The 23,278-nt window shown below is 40.8% G+C and overlaps 1 protein-coding gene across 2 annotated transcripts in view; it reads right to left on the reverse strand.

Annotated features, from left to right (window-relative positions):
- Positions 1–23,278, reverse strand: part of SYT1 (synaptotagmin 1) — a gene marked incomplete at both ends in the record, with an annotated part of 130,707 nt that overhangs the window by 87,389 nt on the left and 20,040 nt on the right. For both annotated transcript variants that reach the window (XM_082309728.1, XM_082309727.1), the window contains one exon: positions 8,040–8,224. In XM_082309728.1, the coding sequence (XP_082165854.1) occupies positions 8,040–8,224 (185 nt within the window). The remainder of the gene's footprint in view (positions 1–8,039; positions 8,225–23,278) is intronic.

The following is a 23,278-nucleotide window of genomic DNA, read 5'->3' on the forward strand; positions in this document are numbered from 1 at the left end:
AGTGCCTTTCACTGTCTTATGTAAAGAAACGCTTTCATTAACAGAGTTTTTAGGGTTCCTTCCATTCATGGGGTGGCCTATGGCCTCACTTTTAAGGAAACAAGTTACCAGTAAGCAAGAAGGAGATGCTAAGAAGGAAAACATAACACTGACTGCAGCCTGTAAGTTTATTTCCTGCACGGTGCATGCTGCCGTCCCGAGTTCCATCTCTGCCTGCCCCATCAATCATTCCTTTTGTTCACATGGTGAAGGGGAGATTTTTCTAATGTGTGAATGATGCTCAGTCCTCAGGCTTGTGCAATGCCTGCTGAGCTGAATGGAAGAAAACAATATTATTTTGTAGTGAGAATGTTCTGTGCCATGTCCAACAATGAATTTATCAGAAAGGTAATTTTTCCTCCACACCTAGGAATGGCTGCATTTCCACTAATGGTGGTGCACCTCTTATCAATTTCTTTCACATTCAAGAACACCGTAATTCTGACTTAGACATTTTTTATCCCAGGGAAAAAGAAAAGCCTTTAAAAATTCCTGGCTGATTCCCTATCACAAAGCAGAAAAGCCTGCAATTGTAGGACATTCTCTATCAGAGTCCCTCAGAAGGAAAGGCAACATTTCATTCATTCAGCATCTGCCTTCTCTCCATGAATTAATTTAAAGAGCATGTTGCGCATGGGTTTCCAGTGGCTGAGCCAGGCTTTGGTCATTGTGAAATCGACTTTGCCATTACTGCTGTAAGCGTGCTGGCCTCACACACCAGCCGTGGGCCACACAGATGCACAGAATGAGCAAGACCCTGCTGTGTTCAGCATCCGATGCCTTGACATTACTTCCTTGCTTGTTATCCAGGTTTTAAATGGTCTGTTGGGTTATTCAAAAGGCCTTCTTTCTTTAGGAGCTCTATGACATGAGGTCATCATGTTCACCTTAAGAGTTCGCTGAATTGTTTGGGTGCTAAAATACCAACTTATTCTGGGCCAACAGAAGAGCACAGCAAATGCTGGAGGTGTTCAATGTAAAATATGAATACATACATTCAAGTTGGAGCTGTTAAGCCCCCAAATCAACCTGTTTTTCTTGTAGCCAGTGTTTATTTGCTGAAAAAAGATGCAGCTTGGGGGCCTATTTTGGAAGTTCACCCTGCGGGTCAGGGATCTGCTTTGAACGCAGGGCCCATGTGCATGAACTAAAAGAAGTAAGCGCTCTTGCAAGTGCGCTAGCGTGCTCTGCCCCCACTTCCCATATGGCAGCGCTTGGTTGCGCGAAGCAGCAGGCTGCGAGTAGGAGGCAGCTTTAGGCTGCTTGGCCAGTGCATGCTGCTCAATCAATTGTTCTTCATCCTCCCCAAATGAATGGCAGCGGGCCAGATGGAAGCACGCTTTGGGACAGAGCTGGCTCCTCGACATGGGAGGACCACTCCGAGTACTACATTTATTTGCTTGAAAAATTTGTCATACTATATAATTAGGACTACATCTATTTAACACTGAAAATTAACCTAAATATAGCCAGACATGATTTATTGGGTGCCACATCGATCTACGGAGAAAAAGACCTTTTCTTTTGGCTCAGTCACTTAAAAAGAGATGAGATCATCCTCTGACCATCCTCTAAATAGGACTTCATCAAGTATCTGATATTCTCATGCTTGAAGGTTATTTTGCTATTAATATTTATTATTCATAATTTTGTAAAGAATAAATGGCTTTGCTTAAAAAGTAAACAATTAAATATTTCCAATGGGGTTTGAAATGCATAACTCATTGATATGAACGGCTGTTCCTGTTGTAGGTTATTCATACCTGCTAACTTCAGGCGCTTAGTGTAAGAGTTTAGCTCTCCATATAATCAGTGGATACAGGTAAATGTCTCGAGAGTGTGATTCAAATCACTTAATTTAGGGAATAATTGCATACTTCCTAGACACCACTCATTAGGAACGTGCAGACTCTGGTCTTGAATAAAGAATTCAAAATTTGGTCTGTTAATCAAGAGAATGCAAGAAAGAAACGTCCTTGACAACGGAAGCTTCCAGTGGCAAGACCTTCAGTATAGAAAACAAGACATGTAAGAAAATGAGTAGGATCTGTATCTTCACATCATCCTAACAGTACAATAGATTACAATAAAAGTAATAAATGAATTATTTTACAGGAAAAAATGTTTGTAAAAAAGGAGGAAAAAGAAACTCAGGAAGCATGTAAAGCAAGCTCCTATGTCTTCTTGGGAGTGACTGAGAGGAAGAGACAGGAATGCAAATAAGCCCAGCCTTGTGGCTCACAGCTGTTGCTTCCATATTTTCAGGGTTCTGAAGTCTAATATAAATCTAAGTTGCAAAAGAGTTTTGTGGAAAACCCTGCAGAACACAGACGCTCATCTATAATATTGTATCTTCATAAACATGTTATTGTCACATTTTTCAGGAAGTTTTATGCACCCGGCACAGTTGCCTTCTGAGGCAGGTGAAAAAGCAGCAATATTGGTCAAGCCTGAGGTTGAATTAGTGTACAAATGGGACTCATTAATATGCTATTAATACATGCACGTTAATCAGAATATTCTAAGTTAGCACATAACCCTGATGTAAAAGGAAGGCCTATGTAAAGGAAAAACAAACATACAGAGAAGTCAGGTGGCTGACTGAAGGCCACAGTAAGTCAGTAGCAGAGCCAAGAATATACTCATACTCCAGGGCATAGTACATATACCTGATCCCAAATCTCCTATTTCACCTAACAGACACATTCATTGTAAGCCAAAAATCTTTCACTAGTGACAGTATTTTAGCCTGATGCAATGAGAAAAGACTAAGCTATTAAATCCCCTTCTCCACAAATGCTTTGTGACCTAATCAAATGTTCAGACCACCACAACAATTATTCTCCAAGCAATAGGGCCAAATTTTAGTATTTTTCAGTGCCCCTGTTCATGACTGAAATGATTACGTCTATTCCTTTCCTCAGCCCACAGGCTGAGCTTAAGTAAGAATTTTGCTGTACCAATGCATTAAATTCAGACCAAATAAATCAGCAGCTATTATAGTGTCTCTGGAGCTGGGTGTCTGAGGGCTTTTTTTTTTCTGAAGAAAAAAGTAGTGAGAGCCACCAGGGGCATCAGCAGAGACTGGAATGTTATAAAGATGAAAACTGTGATGGGAAAATCTCATAAAAACACTGGTGCTAGTTGTCATTCAGTTGCACCAACAGAAATCTAGAGTAAGACCACTTAAAAGAGTGGTATGGAGCACTAAGAACTTAAAGCATGGGCACTGTACTGAGATGATGCGAGAACCCACAGCAAGTTTCATGAGGTACCAATCATTTTAGCAACACTTAGAAACTGAGACATTAAAAATATACACTGCTTTTGTCTACTTTTGATATGGTGACATTTATACAAAAAGGAAATAAAATTAGCAAGTTCTTTTTATGTGCCTATCAATTTCAAACTTGAGCTTTCTAGTACAGTTTGACTTAATATTTTAACTACAGCAGGAATGACAACCTCTTTTCTTTCGCCCTCCTCTAGCCTCCCCCCAAATATAAGCCCAACCAAAAAAATACCCAATCAATTTAGTTCAGCCTCTTGATGTGTGTATCAATCAAAGCTACTACATATAAATCTCAGCTGAGAAGCCAGAGCTGCCAGAAGACTCTATGTATCAGAGCTTTAGACTAGGTGCGTCCAAATAGCAAAATAAACCTACCGCAAGTGACAATCCAGAACAGTCATGAGACACAACATAGATAAGGAGGACATAGAAGGAAGAAATAAAAATTAAAACATCCACACACAAACATTAGTAAAAACCATGGAGAAATGGCCTTTTTATAGTAGTACATTCATTAACAATTTGCCTCCCCTAGAAGGAATCTAATCCTTCCAGTGGCCCTTGGTGGAGCTGTATACTCTACTTGAAAAAGTAAGCATTGCCTGCAATGGAAACGGGTTTCAAGACTGAAAACCTAATCTTATTTTCAACTCATCTCCCACTTTACCTCAACTACATTTGTTCATAATCTATAATATTTCATAAAAAGTTTCTCATTTGAAGTTGTGTTCAGGAAAATGGACATTTTGAGGCACGAATATTCTAACAGAGACCAAAATTCTATTTCATTTTCTGTAATATCTAGCTATCACATGTGACTGTCGACCTGACTGAGTCTCTATGTCAAAAGGATCTTTAACTATGTCAAGCTATATGGCTTTATAATGACTTGGCACGGATGTGCAGGTCAGCATGAGTACATGTAGGTCAGAAGTTCTCTTTGACAAACAAAACCAGACTAAGACGGAAATTATATTTCCAGAAGCCGATACTTTCAATTTACCAAATGCTACTCCCTTTCAAGTTTTGTGTGCCTAGGGAACTAGGATCTTGCAAGATGCCAAGTGCCTATCAACTGTTATTATGCGCTCTCAGCTGAAGGCAGAAGGTAATTAGCACTTGCAGGTTCAGGCCTAACAATGACTGAACTAAGCTTTTTGGGTTTTTGACAACATTTCAGGCCTTTGGTACTGTATGTTGCCCTTTGCAATGGCATTAGATTTACATCTTGATCTTCAATTACTTTTTTTAACATTAAAATTTGCTTCTTTAAAGAGCTAAAAGGCATTCTTATTATTCCCTTTGCTATTTTATGCCAGAGCCTCTAAAGTGGTTCAATTCTCTTAAGTGAAATATTCTACATTTTGCATTGCATTGAGTTCAGCTAGGTATATTAAAATTTGTACTGATAATTCAAGATTAAACTGTTAGAATAAACGATTAGTTGTACAGAGAAAAAAAAAAAAGGCTAAAATTTCACAAATTAGGAATTAAGTTGGTAAAAGTTATTGAATGCCAAGGACTTAAAATCTGTACACTATCAGACTGCTAGGTATGAATTTAAGGGGCTAATTTAAGCAGCCTGTTTTTGAAATCCCAGACAGTGAAGAGGAAGCTTGGCTGAAGAGTTGGTGATCCGTCTACTTATTAAAGGTCTGACATTTACATCAGCTGAGAATCTACCTTCCTTAGGTTTAACTGTGCAAAACAAAACATACTGGTTAAATCCCAAAATGTTTGGGCAAAAGTATGTTTAAATAACTATACAGAATATTTTGAATGGGATCATCTTAAGATACCTATCTGTGCAACATTTCAAAGTTTGAGCTCTCTTTGTAGACAAGAGACGCATGATTTGGCTTTTTGTCAAATTTTCCCATGAAAAAGATAGAAATGAAACTCAATATAAATTACATAATGTAATTTTTGCATTTAAAATATTCATTTTCCAAGAATCCATGGTCATTTATCCAGGTCCTAATGAATATAATTAAAAACACTTAATAATATATTGTAAATACAACAATGGCCTTACATGATATGGAACAAATTCCACATAAATATCAATCAACAAATTGCACATTATTTGTCCTACAACAAAGTATTAGGTTTGTTATCATTGGCAGAACATAACAAACATCTCAAGGAATTTCTCCACAAGCATAATCAAACAGGTCTTCCAGATTATTCTTGGTTCAATGGGAGGAGTTGGCTAACAGTAGCCCAGGGCAGCCCAACAATTGGCATCTGATTTTCCATGCATTGCTGAGGAGGAAATATCTCACAATTACTTAATATTAATAGCTCAGAACAAAGTCCATAAATCAAATACGGGGAATCTATGAATGCTAAATCAAAGTGCTTAAAGAAAAGGGGTTTGTTTCACATTCAGCATACAGAGAAAACAAAATCAGCATAAAATATTTTTCAAGGGAGAAATCAAAATTTCTGCTCTGTTGTGTTTTGAGCTCGGCCTCACTAATATTCCTAACCTTAGAATAGCTGCGTCTACATTAGTGATTTTGTGTACTGATGAGGTTGTTTTCAGGTGTGAATTTGTCTTGTGTTGGTGTCATGCACTCCAGTACACCAGCGTGGCACATGAAGCATCTTCTCTCCAGGTGGAACCAAGGTTGAAGCTGCGCACCAAGGCACTATCTAAAGCACTGCACTTGCAATGTGGATGCAGGGGTCTCCAGCCGTTCACTCTTTGTGCCTGTGCAGGACTCTGTTAGTTGCGGTAAGGCAATCTGGGATGGCTGTAGAGAAATCTGCTTTGTATTGCCTACTAGCATGTAGACACATGAATACACCTAGGACGGTCAACTGGTGTGAACTTCATTAGCGTAAGCATGCAATGTGTACTTATGGTCCGAGAACCAAAACAGATTGTGTCAGATCAAGCCTCACTCTTTCCTTCATCACTCACATGATGTCAGTGTGTACAGTGGTCACTATAACATGTTGATATATACAGCTTAAAAGTAACAAATTTTGCCAAGGTTTACTTTATTGGTGTAGTGTGTAGACTAGAAAAGTTAACTACCGTCTAATGAATTACATTTGAGTAGTGGCTACTGCAATTCAGTAGCATGAACAGGAATAAAACAACTGGATCGTCCGTTATTTTCTTTCCATAATGTCTGCTGAGCAAGAACAACAACAGCTGTCCTCTTGTCTGATAATGGAAACTGGAAACAGCTCTGATATCTCTGTACCTTTGAAGCTTATCCATTATTTTCCTCCCCTTATCTGAGCTCCTTTCAGGCTCCACTCATGTGATCCAGTTGCAGCTAGTCATCAGACTTGTAAGGCTTCCTCATCCACTGCCCTGATTTTGCTCTTCCCCTATCACATCTTATGTGCCTGGAGAAGCATGCTAACCTGTTCCAGCACTCTTAAGACTGGCTAACGAGGCACATTGGTGGCTGCTCCATCACTGTACAGTGGCATGTCACCACTTGTTCTGGACTGCTCCATGGGCCTCTTAGCTCCTGTGCTCTAGGCTTCCCTTCTTGGATCTTGTTCCTGATCAGCTGGCCCTAAGTCCTTGGGTTCCCAGCTTTGGCTTGTACTTCTAATCAATGTGCCTTCAGCCCAGCTTTCTTCTACACTAGATCCCAACTTGTGGAAGAAACTGCTCATTCCTGACCATGCTTTTATCCTCTCTCTTTGGCTGGATAAGTGCTCCTAGACTGCTCTGGCTTACCCTTACCAGGGGTCTTGGGGGCACAGACTTGACCAATATCTTTACTGTTATGGGCTCCTAATGAAGAGGTTTTGCAAAGCAATTCTCTAAATCGCTTCAGCACTTTCTGTTTGAAAAACATAGCCCTTTGTCTTCTTAGCTTATGAAATCTGGCAATGCAGATGGATACTTCATATTTATTTCCCCATTCTTCTGCTTATGCTCAACAGTTTGCTCCAGAAAGGACAATACTAAAACCCTGTTAAAAAAAGATTTATTTTCTTTCACGAACATATTAGTCAAGTCTATGGCCCTGAGGATTAGGTCCTGCAACCTTCTGCTTCTCTTGCATGAAGCAGATCTGAAGGACAAGTTTTTCTGCCCTTATGAAAATGATGCTGCTCAAAGGGCATTATGCTAATCTTTTCCTCCAAGTTACTCAGTTGATTTACAGCTACAAGTATGGCCCGTTATCTTTAATCTCCTCCTCTCTAGTACAAAATGAATCCTCCCAACATCGTTGTGTTGAATGCCCCTGTGCTCTTCCTTTTTGGTTGTTTTCCCTTGTTTCTATGCTTCTCATTTTTTCTTCTAGACTGTTGTTTCTTTCTCCGCTGAACTTCTGCTTTTGTGTAAAAAGAGATTTAGAGTTCAGCGCTACTTTTGTTTATCATGTAAGCTCAAAGTCAAAGGTCAAAGTCTTGAAAAAGGACAATGAAAACTGCGCACATTTGCTTCATTTTGGGGACAACCAAGATACTCTCAATAAACTTGCCCCTTCCAGATGAGTCATTATATGCCTGCTCATCTTTTTCTAGCAGAGCAGGGAAACTGGCTGACTGCTTTATCAGTGATGCCACACCCAGATTCATCTTTTGTGATACCACCAAGAAGATGCTGCCAATCAGTCTCCTCTTCGCAGAACCACTACTGAGGCAACAAGCAGAACTTTCTGTAGACATATCAAACAGAAACCTTCAAACGTAACTCAAGAGTTCAAGAAAAGGAGAGGTACTTTACCTGGTCTTTCATGGTTTTCCCTAAATCTTTAACATCTTTCATGTTAATAGCATTCTTCCCTCCCTTCTCTTTTCCCTTCTTCTTGTTCTTCTTTTTGAACAAGCATTTCTTACAGAGACAAAAGCAGCAGGTAAGGATTAATAGGACTGCAACTATGGCTATGGCTATTAAGGCCCAAGGTGGCACTGGAAAAGAAAAAGAAACACACACAAAAAGAAGGTGGTAAACTGTTAGTAGGGTTAAATTTAGAAAAAAGCACATTTCTCTCACAGCTAAGCCTTTTTCAATGAAAATGCCTTGCAGATATACCTGAAATCCTTTCTAAAATATCCTGTCATCATTTGTATATTTCTCCCAACTGAGCATTTGCACACACAACGCCAATTTAACACATCTATCTATTTACATGCCTGGTGACACATATCAAACTCACTTGCAGCTATTTTGATTAATCAACCATCTGAAAACAATATGTCCAACATATTTACACTGTGAAAATCTGTAAAATGCTCAGCACATTTAGGCAATTACTTGCTTCTTTCTTTAATTATCTCCCCAACCCACCTGGCATTGTGGCTGAACCAGGTGGAACTGACTGGGAATTTCCCTTTTCTGGAATGGCATCCGATCCAAGCAGTCAGTTTTTATGAACAGCCCTTCTCTGCCCGCTGCTGTACTTGACAGACTCACAGACTCCTTGCAACAGATGCAGGTCAAGGTCACCAGTAAAGACTGACCAAGGACAAAGGACTGTCCAATCCAAGGGCATTTGCCCTATTCGTCATCATGCCCTAACGCTAGCAAAGTTCCAGTACAGAGCTATATTCTCACCTATACTTTCCTATAAAGAAAAGCGTATGTTCCGTTTATTCATTCAGTCCAGGATGCTGGACACAGCTGAAGCATGAATAAATAACAGAGAACATTTACTACGATAAAATGGTCTTGTTAAAGATCAGAATTTTTGGAAAAAAGGAATTAAGATGACACTTAAACACAAGTACTCCAGAAGGGAATTATCTTCATACAAATCAGCTTTAATGACCACTGATCCCCACATTTAACCAGAACACCTCACAAAACTTTAAATCTTGTAAACTGTCATTTTCAAAAAATCTCGAAATGCACTCAGTCTATCAGGTCTGCAAGATACTCTCTCAGTGCATTACCTAAAGGTCTCTAATATGATACAGAGCAAAACAGAAGAGTGAATCAAATTTGACATGTTGACGTCAGTGAATCACAAAAGGGAATGGACAGTATAAACAGAGAAAACTCATTGCTTAAAGGAGCTAAGCAGAGTCTGAAGCATGGTCACAGGAACTTCCACTACAAATTACCAGTTCAGGAAGAGGACAAAGCACCTATACCTTCCTTACTCTAAATTTAATGACCTTATTTCTAACTTTTATTCAAATGTCCTTGGTGACAGATACAAAAATAATGCAGAAAAATAGTTAAACAATAATTTCTGTAATACTTTTGTGCTTCCAAATGTTCATTAAATGCAGCTGCTATAAAAGGGAAGCTGTACCATATGTAGAACAAATGAGAACTGATTACTAAACAAATGAATGTTAAAAGATAAACAGTGAACAGATTAACAGCTGTTTATGGGATGTATTTTATAGAGTCAGCAGCAGCAATTCTGCAGTTAAAGTTGCATTAGGTCTGCCCTTATTACAACTTGAAATCTGTATTTCATACATTAATGATTTAGTTTTGTCTTTGAATCTGGTGTGGTAACACTTTGTAGCACAACTGACTCTCCTACAAATTTTTAATTTTTTTTCATCCAGCACTCAGAAATGTGAAACCTTCACCTTTCACAGGTAATGTCTGTTCTTCTCAAATTCTAAGTGTACTTAGTCTGTTAGACACTTAGCATCTGAAATGGTATTTACATAACACTATATTTGATATCTGAGCTAATCTACAGGAGTTATGTCAATATGAAATGAATGCTGTGCCCAAATTTATCAGCTATTTGTTTTGCTGCCTTGTCAGCAGTACTTGAAGCATGATGCCAGCGAATACGGGGAGCAGCAAGAATATGGGATGGGGTTCTGCCAGCAGGGTGGCACCGTGGGAGGAAAGAGAGGGGGGACACATCAAATGCGGATAAGCTGGGAGAACCAAGGAACTGAGGAGACAGGGAATGTGGGTGTTAATAGGATATATGCATATGCATCCTACAGATGAAAAAGCTTGCGTAGGTAGTGAAGTCAGGTGCCTTTGTGCTGAAACTGTTGGGTAAAGTGGTATTCTGGCACTGCCGCCTCGGTTCTCTGGAGCATGAACAATGTAGGGTGCCTTAGGGAGCATGTGAAACACTTGCAGATACCTCAGCTTCTTTTTTATAATGCATTGTCTGCTCTCATCTGTTTGTAATTTAATTTCACCCAATAGCTCTTGTGATGCAATTAAATGATCATCAAATTAATATCTGAGACACCAAGAATTATGCAGAATTCCTTATTTATCTCTTCAAAGAAAATATACTTCCTGTTTTTATTAAACAAAGCATAATCAATAAAGGAAAAAAATTGGGGTAACCCAAAATCTAGACATTTCCAAAACAACTTCAACATTTAAGTCTGAAAAAGCAAAAAGGAATGGATTTTTTTCCCCAATAAAAGTGTACTATCTCTGTCAAGGAGATGGCTCATCTGAACATTGCCACTGACAGAGATTGCCAAATCAGTGGATGTACATGTTAGATTTAAGGGAAACATACAGTTATCACTGCCTTTGAAGCGACGTTTGTTTCCTTTCAATGGCATTACTTAAATAATTTTAAATGTTAAACATTTTACATAATATGGGCAAGATTTTCCAAAATTACCAAAGACTTTGAGGGTTTTCATATTTGTGCTCCCCAATTCACAACGCTGCCAGAGGAGCTTGAATTCCATAAAATGACAAGTTTTTCAATATTAGTTTTCTATAAAGTTGTCTAAAGATGAACAAGCCAGAATGAAATGACTGATGTCACTAGTCACTTTGGAAGACTCAAGTCTACAGCCTTTAATTTTTCAGCCTTTTGATCAACTGTGAATAATATGTATAAAAACCTTACCGACAGTATATGAACTTTCTTGGTTTTGCACAGTGGCTCACTTTGGAGATTTACATTGGTTAATTCCAGTTGAATTTTACCCACGCTTATGCAAGAGTTTCAAAGAATTTAAGTTTTCCAGTGTTTAAATGGAAAACAAAGGGAGTCTACAGTTTGAAAACCACCTCCATCTATATTAAACCAGTTTGATCAGGTTCGGTGGTGCAGTCTGAAACCTCAGGAGGTCTTTGGACATGATCCATTGAACACAAGACCTCTGTGGCAGACAAAGCAGGGTGCGTGACATGAAAAACAGATCCTGACCAAACGACCAAGGTGTGAGGGAGCCAGAAGCTTCTTGTACAACTTGTCTTACCCAGTGCCTGCACAAGGGGGTGCTTTGAAACAAGCAATACTTACCTACGCAATCAAGGAAAAGCTATTGGTTTAAGGATAATTAATATGTGTGCAAACCTTCTGGTATTTCAGTGCTATTTTCTTTGTTCTGCTCCTGTGGGCAAATACAGAATACTCATTTTGAAGACACTGTCATGAATCACTACGTGATTCGGTGATTCCACAAGGATCTTAAAGACAAATCTATAGGAGGGGATCTGCTGAGTAGCACAGGTAGTAAGTAAGGTCTTGAATTAGTCTTATTGATCCAATCCAAACAGGGTATGCTCTAGGACTTTACTCAGAAATGCAGGAATGAAGCCTATCTGTAAAAGGAGCGTGTAGAGAAAATGAAACGCATGGCTTACTTCTAGCAGGGCGCTGAAAGAGTAAGCTCTCGGATTGTGTTGATAATTGAGGCATTTTGGGTACCCATTTTGCATTGTTCACTCATGCTGAACATCAGTCAGACCTGGAAGCAGCTAAAGGAGTTGTGAGCTCTCTCATCCCTCTCTGTTGCTTCCTTTCACTAATGCCAACCAGGGTTGTGTGCATATTGTGAGTCATTTGATGCATTTGTAGCATTTCACAAATACAGCAGCTGTGATGTGCTTACGTTATCATTTTAGTTTGGGCTTAGGAGTGCATTTATGAGGCATATCTCCAGACCGTACCCGTATACCATGCTTGGACTTGATGTTATGCAGCAATCTGGGAGGGCACGATGGACCGAATGGGAATATATGCTCCCAGAGCTCACCTAACAGTGTTCCAACTGCAAAAGGCACTTGGCCCATGGGAGCAAACCTAAACCGAAGCATTACCCCCACAAAGTTTGCAGTGTGGAGCTGGGTCCACAGGACTGACTGCTTCACTCCACTGCTTTGCTTCTACTGCGCTGCACTAAATATAGCTTGTATCCCAACCTGTCATTAAATCTTGTTCCACTGAATATGCTAGATTCAAAGGAAAGGATGTATTACTGAGTTATTCAATTTAAGAGCTACAAATTATGCCCTTTATATAAAGATATCCTTACTTGGCCTTACACAAAATGCTTGGAGAGGTACAGGCCTTGCGTCTAAAACTGACATTCCCGTTAGATGATCTAAAATTATCAAATGCCTCAGAGGACATTTGACTCCGGAGGAAAGACAGTAAGAGGGAAGTCACAAAACGTGTAACAGCATCAAAGTGCTACACTCTGTAAAAGAGAAAGAAATCCTTCATCCTAATAATTTTCTTCCCTTTCTGTGTGCAATGTCAGAGCAAACTTTATTAACTTAGAACCCAAAGAGAGGGAAGGTCAAGGAAGAACTGAAGAAAGGAGCTGAATTAAAAAGTGAAGACTTCCATACCAAAAATGCTGTCCACTGACAACTCCCAATTAAGCAATTAAGCAGCTCCATTTAAACCGTGACAGCAAAGGACTATCAGATGATGGCAGCTTCCATATTATTCTTTAAAGGAGGCCTATGGCATGTCGGAATTGATAAATATTAATAATCTATGTTTCAGAGAGGGCGTGATACTTACCAGGAAGCTGCAACTGCCAAATAATTGTATGTGAAGTGCATTGCATTAATCTAAAGCTCTGGTAGCCTGAATGTGAGAGCACCGGCAGTTTTCATTTACTAAACCATAGTTTTATCTTAGCTTTTTGCAGTTACAGCTTCTAATCAGGAAACAAACCCCATATATAGCCATATTCAGACTTTCTGTACAGAAACTCCCCAGGGGTCACATTCTGGGAATCAATTTGACTTTCATTAGAAGTTACTTGAAGAAAAAGAAAAGGTACTGAAAGCAAGGACCAAAGATACCACCACTCACAGCAGACGGAATACAAAGGTGATCAATGCAAAGAAAAGGAAATGCTGATACATGGTAAAATGACTTGTAAAAGAGGAAGATAAAAACTGCAGATACATACTTACAAATACCGATGATTTAAATACTAGCCTTCAGGCTTATACAGCTACATTTCCACCCCACTCTTATGTATGCTCTCTTGCTTTAATAGCATGTTTGCAAAATATTATTTTTCTTTCTTACATTTACCACAGATTTTTTATGCGGTTCAAGTTAATGACACTACTTTTGACCCATCACTAGAAGGAATCATTACTAAATATCTTAACGAATGTTCTCATGCTGCCCTTTCCCCCCCTTCTCTATTTTTTGAGCATGTGCAGTTGCATAAGACTATCGCTATGAATAGTTTATGGAAGTTACTGAAGCTTTAACTGAGCCAAGAGCTGTTTTGACAGTGAAAGTTCCCCACATGCAAAACAGTCTGTGAAAGTGCACTGATCATTCAGTCATTGAATATACCCCTGCCTATAGCTTCTTTGTTAGACATTATCATGCAAAATTATGCAAACTTCGTATGACTGAACATTCCAGTCTTTGCAAATAAACTGACATTGAATTTAGCAGTAATCCTAGATATGGCTACAAATTTAGCCAAGGTGCTTGGGCTGCTTGAGAATCTGATGTGCCTACTGTATGCTCCCAAAGCTGGAAGTCAAAATGCATAAAATGACTAAAATATTTACCTGAAGGCAAACCCACACCCACTATTGGAATTTGCAGGTCATTCATGTTTATTATTGCTGGTATTAATTCACCTTTTAGGGCATGTGATAGATCATGGTAAAACACATTACCCAACAGCGTATCTTCTTTCTGCAGAGCAGAACTATTTCTGTCTCTGTTGCTATCTCTCCCTCCTTCTTTCCAATGTGTTTTGCTCCCTCTCTCCCCCAGCTCCTCACTGCTCAGTCTCATCAGCTCCTCTGCCCCTCGTCTCTTTGAGACACATGGGGGAGAAAGCAAGGCAGGGGAGTTTCCAGGCGAGACAGGATGGTGAGGCAGCCAGGGCGAGGAAGTGAAGCTGCTGAGACGTCTCCTTCTTGAAAGAAGTACCTCAGAGAGACTGTAAAGGCCTTCACACTCAAATGTCAGGTTTCATCTGTATAGACACTAAAACGAAAATAGCTCCTCTGTTAACCTGCCCATTCCCCCCCAAATCAAAATGAAACAGAATATGAGCAGAAGAGAGTTAACACAGATCTCCCCTCTCCTGGCTGTGTCACTGCTGGTCGGGGCTGCTCTCTTGGGCTCATTTTCACCTCAACCACCATTGCAGAGCCTCCTTGGTGGCTACATGGCTACTTGGGAAGGTCCCTCCTGTGGTCTCTGGCGCCTGGCTGCCCTTCCCAGCAGTGCCGTGCTTCTGCGGGGCTGCCGCCTCTCCTCTCACCCTCTCACAGCTCCCAGCCCTCCTGCCTGCTCCTGCCTCCCCCTGCCTCCAGCAAATACAGTCGTTTCTTCCATTGCCCTCTGTGAAAGAATGATATTCCCCCACTTGGCACGCAATGGCCCAAAGGAGGAACCAGCAGCCCAGCTCCCTGCTGCACAGAGTGTCCCTTGTGAAGGACTGCAGCGCTGGCCAGCGTGACAAATAAAACAGCCTCCCCTTTCCAGCAAAACCTCTAGGTCACTTACTACAGAAAACAGAGGAGGGAAAGGAAAGACTTTGGTGGAAGATGCTTTCTAATCAAGTATATAATATTTTTAGACTGATGCTTCCTATCAGTTCATATATCTGCTGCCATAAAGCTTTTAAAATAAAATCAAAGAATTCAGGCTCTAGATAATTGCCAGTGAAAGCACTGGGCACACTGAGCAGCTGGGGAAGAAGAAGAAAGCTGGAGCCTCCAACCAGACCTGGAAGCCAGACAGGTTTGCTGAAAGCTTTCCAAAAACCCTATGTACCCACACCAGCTGAGGCCAAATACTTTCTTGAGAAGGGACAAAACAACCCATGGGGCTAATATTCAACTCTGACAAACAAATCTGTAGCAGCTTGAGATGACTGCTTTCCATCATGTGGACAATTGTATTTTGTGGTTAAAACACATTTCACTTTTCCTGTGACATATACAATATGTCACACTTCAAACTTCGATTGATTGATAGTCTGAAGGAAAAAAAAAACAGTAAAAAAAAAAAGTCGTGCAACTCCCTCTGACTTGGAACTGGAATTTTCAAAGGGACAAAATACTGCAGTCATATCAATCCCAGGACTCAGAAATCAAGAGAATAAGATTCAAAAGTAATGAAATTGATGGGAAGAAAATCAGTTATGCCTATATATATTTGATTTTCTTAGCTAATTTAATTCATTGTATGCAATGAACACTGGTTTTGTTTTATCTTCCTTCTCAGTTTCTGAACACTTGGAAATGTTTTTTGTGTCACATTTTCAAGGTTTGTCCTGCAAATATAAGGGCCAGGGTTGTATTTCAATTTTCAAAACAGTAATCACATTTCTTGCATACCAGAATTAGTCATGCATAGTACACGTTGAATGTTGTAAGTTCCAAAACTAGGTAAAAACTCCATTGCCAAGGAAGGAAAAGCTAATTTGGCACATTTTTTTATAAAATATTTTGCACGGGTAAAGTCCTTTACAAAAAGGAACCTATTTGTGATTTCTGACAAGATGAACTTATAGAAACTATATCTGTCTGTAAGCCAATGGTCTGTTAACATATACAAACTTAACACAGGATGCTATTACACGATGGCTTGGGGCTTAAAGGAGAACAGCTACTATTGAAAGAATTAACAACCATTGAAGTAATACACTAAGTTCCCACTGAAAGTAATAACCAGTTTTATTCCTTACTGAGATTTAATATTCATTTAGAAGGTCTCAAATAAAAATGGCTCATATATAGTACTTTTCATCAGTAGATCACAAAGTGTCTTATAAAGGAGGTAAGTAATAATATCTGAACTGCAGAGATGGAGACATTAATACATAAAGAAAAAAATTACATTTGTTAGCATCATATAGAAGACACTGTGGGAGCATTTGTCTATATTACTGACTGGTGCGGTGCACAGGAAACAACAGGGGCTTCATTTGCTGTGAGCATGTTTCCAGGATCACAAGTGCCCGCTATGTCTTTGCCAGCAGCAAAGTTCACATCAGCTGCAGGTCCTAGGCAGGCACCCCGTAAGTGTAGGGAGCTAAGTGCTGCAGGATGCCATGCGCATGTTGCAAGCAAGTGCACCAGGCAGCAGCCTGGGGCGCAGCGTCAGCCTCAGATCCCACCAGAGGAGGCACCTCAAGCGCCACCCTGGGGTGCGTGCATGCTGCGTGGCTCCCGGTACTACAGAGGCAACACAAACTCACACCCAGAAGGAACCCCTCCAGCACACTAAATCACTAGCATCGGTCGCCCTGTGTGACACCAGAGCCAAGCATACATCAGAGGTGCCCCGGGTCCCAGCGCCAGGCCCCTCAAGGCTGTAATCTTCCCGATGCATCTCACTGGCACCTTGGCTACTGCAGCGCCAGGGGCCTGGCTCAGCCCTTAGGGCACCTCCTTCACACTGCTTCTTCCCAAGCAGCAAGTCAGAGGACCGCTTCCAGATTTTCTGCATGGCCGTTTCATACAAAACAGTGATGCTGCTGAGAAGAAGGACTGAAACATGGCACTTTCCACCCTGGTGTGGAACAGTTACTGTCAGCAGGGTAATTATTGTCCCACGGAGAGCGTAATGGCATGCTGTGCTCTAAAAATCTTCCAGGCTTGCAGAGTGTTTGGGACCTTAAAACTTAATTTTGTTTATCTCCATAGAGCTGTAGCATAAACAAAGAGACTTAAGTTTTATTTGTCGTGATGTGCTACTTTGATAATAATTTTTCACTTCTTATTTAAGGGTTTAAAAATGATCTTTTTTTTTTTTTTTCCTGACTCCTGACATTTTATTATCCAGCCAGCAAGACTGTATCCAGAGTCCATACACTCAGACAAAGCACTGAAATATGGGATAGCACAGAGTAAATGGAATTTACTCCTTATACATACCAAACTGATGAACTTAACCCATTGAAGCAATCCTTCTGTTCCTTAGCCTTGTTGCCAGTTCAGATTTTCATTTGCCACCTTATTAAATATTTTGGTGAAATTCTCAGTGAAATTTACTGTCTCTCCATGTGAAATAAGACCAAATGTCAACTTGTAAACAATCTAACCCCTTCCGTTCGTAAAAAGTATTACACTGTTTCCCTTAGGACTTGATCTTTTGCTTCTATCCATTACACAGCCTGGTAGAGCCATATTATTGTCTCTGAACAGATACTAAGCAGGTTCATATATCTGGTTTTATCCAGGCCTTGAAAAGTCCTGGGATGAACCTGTTTTTCCCCCTCTGATAGGTAAGATAAAGACAGGTTAAAAAGAGTCATCTACTGCATAGAACATTATATATATACATATATCTGACATCCACTTATTAAAGAAGCAGATGTATTCTCCAGTTAAGAATCGCGGGAACAGTTAATTTCTAAAACTGACTAATATTTTCAGACATAAGAGCCTTTGTTGGTGTTTTTCATTTTTAAAATTGCTTCATCAGGTAAGCATTTGCATAGTTAAGTATGGTAAGCAGTGAGAAAGGCTAATTTCTAATAGGTTTGGGAACTTTTTCATATCTTCAATGTCCAGGAATGATTTAAAAAAAATTTAATTGCATAGCTGTAGTAGTGATAAATCAATTATAAAAACAATCAAGGAGCAACAAAAAAAAATCTTCTTCCAGCTAGAATTAAAGCTTTGTTTTTAAATTTTTACTGTATGTCAGGCCAATTGCAGTATGTAGGCAGTAACTGCTCATATGAGAAGCCATATTTCTTTTTGTGACAGGAATGTATCTGTAAAAGCATATTTCTTTTGCTGAGCAATAGTGTATACCCAGTGAAGTCAACTGAATATCTGCATTTCTTAATCTGTTATTTTAAAGGTACAGATATAACTCTGAACAAGATTCTTTCATTAAATATTGTCGTTATTAATAGACACTCATTTGTGCGTGGGTAGTGCCTAAAGGCACTGACTCAGAAGAAATGCCTCACCAGATTAGACAGTGCACACAGATGAAATAAAAAGACAGTTTCGCCTGAGAGGCTTTACAGAGTAAGGTCCCAAGCCTGTGTGGTGGGTACGCGCGCATCTTGGTCTAACTGCTCACAGGAGCTGTGCCCTTGTCCAACTATCAGCCTACAAGAATGCACCAGGCTCGTACACTACCAGATTCAGTCTGTCCAAGCACATTGCCTAGCACTCCCTTGTGCTAAATACCCCTTCTATCACCTCAACAAGATCCTCCTAGGATCCTGTCCACCTAAGACATGAATGCCCTCTTTCTGGAGGGAACCCAGACAGCCAGCCTGGCATCTCCATAGTTCACCGCTGGCCGAAGTTATGGTCAAGACTGAGCCCTGAAACAAAGGACACAGAAAACCAAGAGACTCTCTTAGGCCGGGACCCTCCAAAAAGAGTGCCTGAGCCAACTGTGTTATTGAGGCAATACCAGTTAGCCTCAGACAAACCAGGTTTCAACCATGATTTTTTCTGGTCTTCCAGGAGGCAGCTTTTAATAGGAAAGCCCCAATTTAAAAGGCTGTACATTCAATAACTCTTCAGGACACACAGTCTTGTCTGTGACCTCCGCTCTTTCCCAGAAGGCATTTCCAGCACTTGAGCTCCTGAGGCACCTCAGGACTATGCTCATGTTAGAACTGATTTTGGAGATAACCCAAAATAGGTCCTAAGAAGACTCTTCTGAGACAGAGAACCAGTGATAAAACACAAGAACAAACAAGCTGTCTAAAGTGAATAGTCATTTATGAAGCCTTCATCACTGTTTTTCTAGATGTGCAATCAAAACATGGACACTCTGACAATGCTAATTCTGACCTAAAGCTAATAGGACTTGATTTTTTCCATACATGGTTCTATGCGCACTTCCATGCTGAACCCTCACTGTGAAATGAAATTCTCTAACCCTAGTCACCACGACTGAAACATCCCACACAGTCCATCACCTTTGTTTCTAGGGTGTTTGTAACACCAAGAATGGCCCTATAATACTTATGTGCAGCTGTTGGCAGGCATAACCAGCATGAGCCAAACACATGCACAGAGATCATCAATAAGATACACTTTATTGGTCCAGTGTTCTCCCAAATCTGGATGCAAGTGGATGCTAGGATTGCTAGGTAATTCTGGTCTTGATGCATGGCCAGCAATGCCTGATCGGGTGCACCATATGCAGGCAAGGGCTCATACCACGTGTCAGTCGTAGAGCGCAGCAGAGCAGGGTGCTCTGCAACTGTGCTATTCCACTCCTGGCTGGCTCTGCTCACCTCGGTGGGACTAAGCGAGTCTGGCTGTGGCTGTACGTATGCATTTTTTCCAAGGGACCTCAAATTGTGTATTGATTCAGTTGTGTAAGGGTATGCGGGAGAGCATTCCTGGCAGGCACCTCTCTCCTTCATGTGGCACTCTGCTCAGCTCACAAAAGGGCAGAGAGTAAACTGTCCATGCTGCAGGTGTTTTGAGAACGTTATATGGGTGACACTGGTTCGTGGGACTGGGGGCATAACAGTGTGGGCTGTGCTGCACTGGTATATGATGCATGCCTGGCAGGCCAGGGCAGCTAGGTGAGCTGTTCTGCAGTGTGTAGTCTGACAGACTGCCTGTGGGGTGTGCACTGAAGGACTGAATAGTCCCAGGCTTGCCCCAGGCATTCAAACTAAAATGTTTTTTCATGACCTCTATCTGTTGAGCAGAGGTGCCGGTCAGGATATTTACACCAGCTTTGCAAATTTCAAGGGAGTAGGTACCAACACCTTCGGCTGGGGCTGCACAGCTAGAAGGCACGTCCCCTGGGTGGTGGATAGGGGATCCCTCTCTGGAGGGTGCACTGGATAAAATTAGAGAAGGTGCCGCGAATCAACGCAGCCTAAGGGAAGGCCACCCTGACAGAAAAACCACTGGCCCTCCAAGTCATGGAGGCTGGGCAGGAGGCCAACTACCTCCTCCCGGGAAAAAAAGTTGCAGAAACGACGAGCATCAACTTTCAAAAAAAACAATGGAGAAAATCAGTAACGAAGTGAGGAGGAGGAGATGGAACTGGATCGGTCATGTCCTGAGGAAAAAAATGACAGAAGACTGCGCTGTGGCCCTTGGGTGGACTCCAGAGGGAATAAGAAAGCGGGGTCGCCCAAAAATGACCTGGCGTTGGATGGTGGAGGTTGAGAGGAATGGTGCAGGCTGGAACTCTTGGGAAGTGGCACGGCACGCAGCCGCAGACCGATCGAAGTGGAAGAACGATGTTCGCGCCTTGTGTGCCTCCTGGCACTGAGAGAATTCAGATTCAGATTCAGGTACCAACAGCCCAGCTATCCCAAGTCTCATCCCAGTGGTGGGATGGAAAGAGAGACCCATTCCCATGGCATGCCTCACTTGTGCCTCAACAAGCACCACAAAAGATAACTCCCCTCGCTTCTCCCCTGCCAAGCCAAACTTCCCAAGAGAGCACCACTGGCATGAATGTGCACAACAGCTTCTGCAGCAGTCTGCTCTGTTCTGCCAGCACATGGCTGTCACTATGAAGATCTGTATCAGAAGTTAATACAAAGATGCTGTTTTGTGGAATCTGTATGTTATTAGACACTTACGCTGCTAATACAGAAAAATTAATTTTAATTTGATTATTCCCCGACTGTATACAACTCAAGTTCCTTGGACAAAATGTTTTGACCTGCTATTTAAAAAAATAGCAAGTTTTGTCCCTTCCCTTTTTAAGAGTTCCTTTTTATCTTAAAAGACTAAAGCAAAGAATCTAAATATGGGTTGTGCCCTTGCCTAGTATTTCAACCTCCTTTATTCTGCAAGAAGCTATCAAGGCTACAACCCACGTATCAGTAGTGGCCTTTGTAGCAAGAAATCTATTTTCAAGGTACGGTTAAGGTTAATAGCCATGTTGCTCTTCTTTTTCAGAAGCTCATTTAGCAGCACGATTATGATGAGGATGATGATGATTGATTACTAACTTCTGCCTTTTTGCACAAAAAGCACCATTCCTGATTGGCTAACTACAAATGCTGTAATGGTCATTAACTTTGTTGCAGGAACCACTGCCAAAGTGATAAATAGATTTGGTTTACATTAGCTACCAGCCTAAAAGCATCATTTGACCTCATTAATAGATCTAATCAAATCTGGAGTTATGCTCCCTAAGAAGGAAGACTATCGTTTTTAGGACAAGAACTCTGAGGCTTTTTTCTGATCTCCATAAATACAGAAGTTGAAATTTTGTTCCATTGAGGTAAGGCCACAATTCTCTCCAAAATGCTTTGTGCAAATGCTAGGCATTCAAGTTTTCCTTACTTCTTGTTCAGTCTAGAAGAAGTTAAAAGTGCTCCTAGGAGGCACTAAAAGCTACCCACACAAGCCCAGGGAAGCTGTGTTTCTTCCAAAAGGTGGTCAGTTTGCTGAAGGACCCAAGAACACAACCTTTGCGTATACATGTCTGGAATTTCACGTTAGTATGTTGAAATCTACATCACAATTCTATGGTTGATGTACAGATATAGGTCTTCAAGTCTGTGGAATGAAAAAGTTGCAGATTGCATTTGATCTCTTAATCCACATTTCCTACATACTACCTGCAAATTGTTTCTCGTTTCCTTCATCTTTCTTTACTTCTGTAAGGTACAAGTGTAACACACTCCTCACTGTTGCTGTGCTTCTCACTTCGCCTATCTAGCAATGTTAGAAGTTATTAATTTAGCATGCCTGGAATATGTTTTCTCTCATGCCATGCTTCAGTCTTCTGCTAATTAGCCTGAACAATTAATTTGCACGAGCTCTAGTCAGGCCCTATATTCAGCTAGGCCATGAGCATGTGTTACAGCTGGAACCCAAAGTTGATAGTTTGAGTTTGGGGGATGATGTGGATCTGAAAGAAGCCTGGAAAGGACTGTTTTATAAGCACACATATCATCCTGAAGGACAGCACAAAATGTTCTCGTATGGTGTGGATTAATACAGGCAGTTTGTGCCAATGGTTTCTTCGTCCTGTTAATGTTGTTGGCTACCAGCAAAAGCAACTACGATCAGTTTGTCTCTTAAGACAGCAACTCTCCTAAAAATCTCATCTAGTACTTTTATCTCCCTTTTTTTTTTTAAACCTGACATAAATTAGAGGTGAAGTATGACTCTGCAAGCTTTGGGACAGAGGAGGAACCATGAAAAAGAAGACTCTTTTCATCAACTTCTGTATTTTATTTGGTGACTGTTGCTTATTCTAAATTTAGCAATGTTGAGAATGGGAACCAGAAATCTGTTTTCCTCTCTCATTTTGGCCTATAGTTTGAATTATTTACTACACAATGCCATGACTTCATCATGAGTTAGAAGTGCTGTCACACATTAGAGCTTCCAGCTTGATGAAGGAATTTAATCCAAGTCTCTCCATTTCATGGAGGAGCACTCCAACTTTCAGATTAATAGATAAAAAGTGGTGAGCTGTGCTACCAGCATAGTATCAGAAGAGCCAGCCTTGTTCTACTCCTACCGCCATTCCCCAAAAAGAAGGGCTGTAGGCATCTGTCCTTCAAAGGGGAATTTTCATTCCCCCGTGATAAGTGGACATATGAACCAGTCTGCTGCTCTGAGACATGTGCTAGGGGTTTCAGATGAAAATCCTCCATTTTATACCCCTGTATCCGGCTTGCTGCTGGACAGCCAGCCTGGAAGGCTTTTCATTGTTCTGAGACCCCTTGACTCCCATCTGTGCTGAGTTTGAAGTCCAGCCATATAATACTGAATGCAGGCTGCAAGCTTTTCTCAAATTATGTCAGTCATTTTTCTGGATATGACAGAAAGAAATAAATCCCCTCTCTCAGTACCAGAGT

Source organism: Platalea leucorodia, assembly GCF_965183815.1.
Source record: "Platalea leucorodia genome assembly, chromosome: 4".
Classification (NCBI taxonomy): domain Eukaryota; kingdom Metazoa; phylum Chordata; class Aves; order Pelecaniformes; family Threskiornithidae; genus Platalea; species Platalea leucorodia.